The 6,999-nt window shown below is 33.9% G+C and overlaps 1 protein-coding gene across 2 annotated transcripts; it reads right to left on the reverse strand.

Moving 5' to 3' along the window:
- Window positions 1-1,904: 1,904 nt before the first annotated feature.
- On the reverse strand, window positions 1,905-5,748 carry LOC122608115 (transcription factor TGA4-like). 2 transcript variants are annotated; one of them, XM_043781204.1, is made up of 9 exons: window positions 5,629-5,748; window positions 4,950-5,121; window positions 4,199-4,270; window positions 4,054-4,113; window positions 3,869-3,946; window positions 3,702-3,762; window positions 3,349-3,620; window positions 2,554-2,781; window positions 1,905-2,372 (listed from the first exon to the last, which is right to left on the reverse strand). In XM_043781204.1, exons 1-9 carry the CDS (start codon window positions 5,634-5,636, stop codon window positions 2,217-2,219), a joined length of 1,107 nt encoding a protein of 368 aa, XP_043637139.1. In that variant the 5' UTR covers window positions 5,637-5,748; the 3' UTR covers window positions 1,905-2,216. The 2 variants fall into 2 exon arrangements, with proteins under 2 accessions (XP_043637139.1, XP_043637140.1); XM_043781205.1 differs by having other exon boundaries at window positions 4,950-5,125.
- Window positions 5,749-6,999: the final 1,251 nt, after the last annotated feature.

Genomic DNA, 6,999 nt, shown 5'->3' on the forward strand with positions numbered 1-6,999 from the left:
GTCATAGCTGTTTTGATAATCTGAAGGTTTTCTTTATTGATTCTATATGCTTCTTTCAGCCTCTGACTTTTCTTGTTGACCATGTCATTCTATCATATATTTAACCTGAATTAGTATTATTGTTGTATTTTTGTTATTGACAAGCACCTTTTGGCATGACTCAATAGATATGGTTTAAATCATGGCGCGGAGTCTTTTATATGGGAATTGATAATAATACCACAAACTTTTATAAATCTAACAGTTCATTATTTACTTATACAGTTTGCAATAGAAATTGTACATGTACAATAATGGAAAATGATGGTACCAATGTGGGCACGCCTTTTATATAGTTTGGTCGGTTTAACGCGTAACCGGATGGTCAATCGTCAACCCGTTTGACTAGGACTGGTGTTAAGTTAAAGAATGGCTTTTCTCGTTGTTTTTTTTTTGTTATTTTCTTTTTTATATATTAAAGGCAAGAAATTTTTTTTATTTAAAGATGATTTTGAGTTTTTAATATTACCAACTTTTATTTATTTAATTTTTTTTTATATTGTTTACTTGTTTAATAAGATAACTTGTATACTTTAATATTATTTTGGATTGTTTTTTGAGTTTTGTTCATGAATCTTTAGTCCGTCAGTATTAATTAATTTGATGCATTAAAATTTATATTTTGTGTTGCGAAAATTCAGTTATTGATATATAAAGTATTACGTTTTATGCTGTTAATAAGTTCTTAATGACAACCTTTTAGGAGTTAGGGCTGTTATTATCATTTTCCTTGTTTTTTTAGTTTAAAATCTTAAATATACTTTTTTATTTCTATAGTTGTTTGTTATCATTTCGAGGGTGCTTTTGTTAAACTATAACAATATCGTAAAAAAGTAAGTAAGTAACTGCTCAGTGTCGCCTTCCGCGGGTTTTGAGTTCCGCGAGTTTTGAGCCCCAATATCTCGACGGTGTATGAGGGAGGTTAAGATGTAGGCAGACCTTACCTCTACCTAACCTAAATGGTAGAAAAGGCCCTCCAACCTTTGCATGGGATGAGGATCGAACCCATGACCTCTGTCTAGAGAGATAAGGGTGTTTACCACTAATCCAACAATATCGTAACTATTTTTATAAAAATAAAGGTTGATTCATTAACTCAATTCGACTGGTTGAACCTTTTCTCGGCAACCAATCGGTTCAACTAAAATATCAGTTTTTTGAACATTGATGGCGGGTCTTTGAATGTGCTATGTGCCACATGAGTTTTTCGTAAAAATATTGTGATCCACTGATTGTTAAAGTTTGATGTGATTTTGCATATTGATGAAAAAATGGTTTGGATTAAATTTTATATGATTGATAGAGATTCTATTGGTATATGTTGTATCTCCTATATGTGTCAAACAATTGGTTTGATATATGTTAGATTGTCAATCTTGGTGCTGATCAAAGTGGCGAACAACAAATTAAAGTGAAACTTTAATCAGGATAAAATGGAAGTTCAAAAGATAAAAAAGCTTGTAAAAAGAAAAAGAAGTTAGTTTTGTTTTTGTACGCCCTTTAATTTGGTGGCGAGATTAGTGGAATGGCTGTGGAGAAATTATACTATTTCTACATGTTTTTTTTTAATTTAGGTGTCAAAACTCAAAACGCTATGTGCGTCAGCCAACTAATCTCAGGACCACCGGCCACTGGTTTTCGGAGTAACCTAGAGTCGGCTACTTCTATTCACCTTTTAGAAACTAAACGCACCCTTAATTACAAGCCGTCTTTGGTCCCTTTGGTAGCCAAAAATGTTTCTTTCTTCTTTTGATGGCAGGGCTAGGGAGACATTGCTGATGCATCACTGCATCAAGTATATAAGACACAATCGTTTCTTTCCATATTATCGCGCTTGATAACAACACAAGAACAGAGATGTAAAATGATTCAGATAATTAGAAATCCTCAGCCTCTTGCATATATAGCATCACAAATATATGTACACATCTTTAGGTAACCATGAAAACTTCTATACTTTGGACAATATAGAGTGATAAAATGGGTAGTTGATAGAATCATATAAGGCAAATCTACTTTCAGCATTCTTGGTATACCATCAAAAACTATTTTTGAAACACCATTATCGAATGCATAGCTGGCTCATAGATTCACAGATTACCAGGTGACCAAACTTAACTCGGTTTGTAGCTTGTAGTCTCTCAAAGATGAGTTCACCAAACTGATCGAATTTGTATCTAGCTTGTGGGTTCACGAGACCTGGCTGCCCAAAGTGAATTTAGTGAACGCAGACGTTGAAAATACTCCCCTAGTGCAAGCAACCCTCTGGCAGCTTGTTGTGCGTTTAAAATCCTAGACATTTGTTGCAGCACCTGTTGTCGTAGATGATCTGCCTGTGAAAACTTTCATTGTTAGCTGAGATATTTTACTTTTGAAAATCTACATGTATTAAACTATTTTGTTTAGCTCTACATAATGTGCACAAACAATCTATAATTTGGTTGTGAAAATATATAAGATTTATATAGATTGAACCATTATGTAAATATTGGTAACAGTCGTACTTATATTTACCTGGTTCAAAAAATTTTCAATTCCTTCCAGCCTCTCCATTGCCAAGGTCATCTGTGCATTGTAACTTCCAATACCCGTTATGTCGATTGTGATGCCCTGAGCCAGTGTCTGTTGAAGCTTTTCCATCCCTAGAGTCAACGCATCCTCTGCTTGTTTACAAGAATGTTTCAGAGTCGACACACTCACGAGTTGTTGGTTCGTTAAAGGCTCAAGTTGTGGCATTAGTATCTGCCAATGAAAAAAGAACATAATGATGCATCAAATTTCTGTTATGCCCATTTTTATTTGATTCCATTGCATGATCATACAACAGGTATTTTTGGAGCACATATTATTGCTTATTACTTATTGAAGGTATAGATTTCATGTCCCAACAATACACTTTTTTTGTTTGCTCTTATCATATCCTCTTTCCCTTTTACCCACATGCTATCTTTTCTTTATTTCCACATGGCTATATGCAAGGATTAACCATAAAAGGATGTTAAGGTAAATATAAAAAATATCAACTAGTATAAATTAAGAATTAATTTGACATAGAGTAATGTGACACTTATTAGAGAATCGTTTTCTGGTAAGGCCACTGTGGAGGACTTTAGTCAAGATAACGGTCACGGGGTTAAGTTGGGTTAAGATTCGTTCACCGTGCCAAATTTTTTGGTCAACATAAGTTATAACCCTCATCTTGATGAGCGAAAAATGGGTGACAAATCATCTATGAAGTATCTTTACTTTTATGAGAATTTAACTCAGAACTCTTTTTGGGTGAAAATTTAAGGAACTAATAGGCCTTACATAAAGGAGTTCTGATGGTCTTGGTCCTCCAAGCCATTGAAAGAACCTTTCAAGAGGAGTTCTCCACAGCCCATGCATAAAATAGAACACATCAGACTTTGCAGCATTTGCTTTCATTTGGAAGAGCTCATAGTAATGGTTCAAGCCACTGTCTACATATATACGAAGCTCTAGTTCACTTGGGTGACTCTGCAAGATTTCCTTGAGCTCGTTGTCCTTCTTTTGTTGCTCGGCAACCCACAAATCATACGCCATCTCAAATGCAACGACACCTACAAATTCATAGTTTCTCAACTTAAACCAACTGATACATCGATGGGTTGTACTGGATAACTTAATAGTCACATCTATACCTGAATTGACATTGCTAGATAATAGACCATTGTTTGTATGCAGTAAACCACCATATACACGCTGTGATCAATCAATCAGTCAATCACCAATTTTTTTAAAAATGCACACGACTCATAGAGAATGATGTAAAGTTAGAAACTCTTGCTAAACTAAAACTTGAGGTTACCTGCTGTCGAGCTTTCTCAAGTTCCTGCTCCAATTGTGCCAACTTCAAACGGCCTGTTTCCAATTGTTGGACATATGCCTACAAAGTACAATAATGTATCAATGGAAGCATTTGGATGTAGTAAGTAGCATTTGAGAAGAGGGGATACATAAAAAACTATTCTCTAACTAGTGCAATAGATGTACCTTTTTCCTCAAACGACTTTTGCGTGCAGCTTCACGGTTTTGTGCTAACCTCCTTTGCAACTGTAATTTGATACATGTAAATGCACCAAAAATATATGCAGGTACAAGATCAAGAAAACAATTGAAACTTGGAAGAATTTACCACCTTATCAGACATTTCTTTTGCTGATTGATTATCCGATGAAGGTCCTAACGATTCCTGATAAGTGTAGTCGGTCTAAACAATACGACAGCCATGAGTATTGTAACATGTCTATATGCAGTATCACACAAAATTTAGTTTGGAGGTCTTCTAACAAAACAATATATATATATATATTTTTTTACTAGGTTAAATACCACAATAATATTGTATTTACACTTTAAACATTATATAGTAGTAGTAAGAATTAGTCCATCACATAACAAATTTATACAAGTATCTATGAATTTCAATTGTGCACATGTCATCTCATCTTCTAATAAACATGATCTACCATATACAAACCCAAGTGGGCCTTATATATGTCTTTAGTCATTTTTTCTCTTTACTTATGGAGATGCTCTATATTTTTATAAGTATACTATTGATCATGTGCAAAACCTCAATTATTCATGTATATCCTCTATATATACATAGAAAAATAGTATCTAAGTTGTTTTATATGACAAATAGTGATTAGAGAGAAGGCCCCTCATACAGGCCCATATTCTTTAATTGTGTGAGATGCCTTAAATATATTATAGTATATGACACAAAAGTATCTCAGGTATAAACACAAGATGCAAAGTGACTAAGAAATCTATTCAATACCAACTATATATATGAAGAAAGATTCTTTTATACAAATGTGTTTTGGATGTAAGCATTTTTAAATAGGTGTACTCCATATATGATTATGAAGACCACATCCTACCTTGTTGGACAGCTTTGTTTCGACTTGAGAAATCGAAGAAGGACCTGTGTTCGGGCTAATATCACATCCGAACGTGTCATCCCACATGCTAATATGGTGGAGCGGATCGTATATGCCCATCCTTCTGGAAGTTACAAATTGCGTTGATGTCGAAGCCATTTCTACACTTGAACTAGCTTTGCAAGAATAGAACAATTATTCAGTTTTGAGTTTTGAGTATATCATCAACTCTTCACATATATATATACTGATTTTTATACATAAAAAGGTCATTTTTGAGCATCATGAACTCTTCACTTTTCATTTTGATCAGTCTTTCAAAAAAACATTCATATTATTTATGATTCTAAATGGCTATTTTTGTGACTCTAATAGTCAAAAAGTTGACTCATATGATTACAGATTGCAGTTTTGATGTAGCAATTATTGAATAAAAAACTTATGCTACAAACAATTGTTCATTGCTCATACAACTCAATATTCAGAGATGCTAAAGCTTACATACTTGAATATTTGTCTACATAAAAAACAAGATCAACAATTTATACACAAACATATATCCCCACTGAAAATTATAACAAAAAACATGAGGAACCTTATATATATCAAGTAACTTGATTGACTGGCAAAAAATGATGCTTAACATGAAAAAAGAGAGAGAGAAGGGAGGGGGGTTAACCTGTTCATGAACTACTAAATGCTGAAGAAAAACCTTCCAAAACCAATAAGATGGAATGTTATTGGATTTTTATAGACACAAACAAAACCCATTATAAGTAAATAAACAAATTTAAGTGGGGTGTGTGTAAAAAGGCATCAAATCATATGATTTTAGGAAAAAAAGGAAAATCATCATGGTTTTAAAAGCAAGAAAAAACCTTAGTTGGCATGGTAAGACACAACTTATATAAATTGACAAATTAGTTTGAAATTAGACTAGATTACACGGATGGTACTTAAAATATATTTAAAATTAGCTTTTTGGTACAATTTCTTGAATCTGTATTCGGACAATACCTATAGTTTTCAAATCCTATCGGTATAACTCTTAAAACTTACGATCATGTATTTGGCTGTTAGATCCATCCATTTAAGGACTATTTTTGTTAGGCCGGTGCTTATAGCTGCGTCCCCCGCCGTACGACGCGCAGCCGAGGGGAGACGCTATAAGTACGGTTGCATCTTCAAGTGCGTCTCGATCGTCTCTCCCGTTTTTGGACGCGCGTTTTGTGGGCGTGTGGGGTCCGTTTTTTGTGACTAGCCGTTAGATAAATGATCGTTGAAGATAACGGATCATGTTATGTTATGTAATTCTATACAACATGATCGTTGAAGATAACAGACGCGTAATTACTGAGTTTGAAGAAGAGTTGATAGCTAATACTACACTCCCAACCCGTACGTGGACTGAAAGGTGTTCAACGCAGATTCGTATGTACAAGGAGTTGCGCGATAGAAGGGCTCACCATCAACTCCGCAATGCTCTGATTGAACATGTTTGGAACCTCCCGGAACACGGCCGTCAACGTTGATGTCTACTTTTTAATTTCCTAATAATGTCGTTTTTCATAATTTATTTACTTTCTATTTTTTAGTGTAATGTTTATTTTTATAATAAATGTAATGTGTTTGTTTTATTAATGAAATGTGTTTTTTTTTTAATTTTGTGTAAAAAAAATGAAATAATAAAATAGTGAATAAGTGGGGTTATAAGGAAGGGGGTGTTCTTGGAGAGAGAAAGCTGATGAATAGTGAAAGAAATGGGTAAGAAGTAATGAAAAAGTAGTGTGGCCTTATTCTTACCAAAATGATCAAAAGGGCAATTATTTTTATAATAATAAACTTAACTAATAATCAAAATATACATATACACATACTTTATTTACTTATTTTTACTTTTAATTCAATTATTTAATTTAGAAGTAAAAAGTAACTGCTCAGGCCTTCCGCGGGTTTTGAGTCCCAATACCTCAACGGTGTATGAGGGAGGTTAAGATGTAGGCAGACCTTACCTTTACCTAAGTAGAGAGACTGCTTCCAGTTTCTACCT

Source organism: Erigeron canadensis, chromosome 7 (genome assembly GCF_010389155.1).
Source record: "Erigeron canadensis isolate Cc75 chromosome 7, C_canadensis_v1, whole genome shotgun sequence".
In the NCBI taxonomy this organism is placed as follows: Eukaryota; Viridiplantae; Streptophyta; class Magnoliopsida; order Asterales; family Asteraceae; genus Erigeron; species Erigeron canadensis.

What these genes read in the sequence shown, in the direction of transcription:
- LOC122608115 (XM_043781204.1), bottom strand. An exon ending in AAACAAAGCTGTCCAACAAG is followed by an intron (nt 4,271 to 4,949) that starts GTAGGATGTGGT and finishes CGTATTGTTTAG; the next exon opens with ACCGACTACACTTATCAGGA. An exon ending in ATCTAGCAATGTCAATTCAG is followed by an intron (nt 3,621 to 3,701) that starts GTATAGATGTGA and finishes ATGAATTTGTAG; the next exon opens with GTGTCGTTGCATTTGAGATG.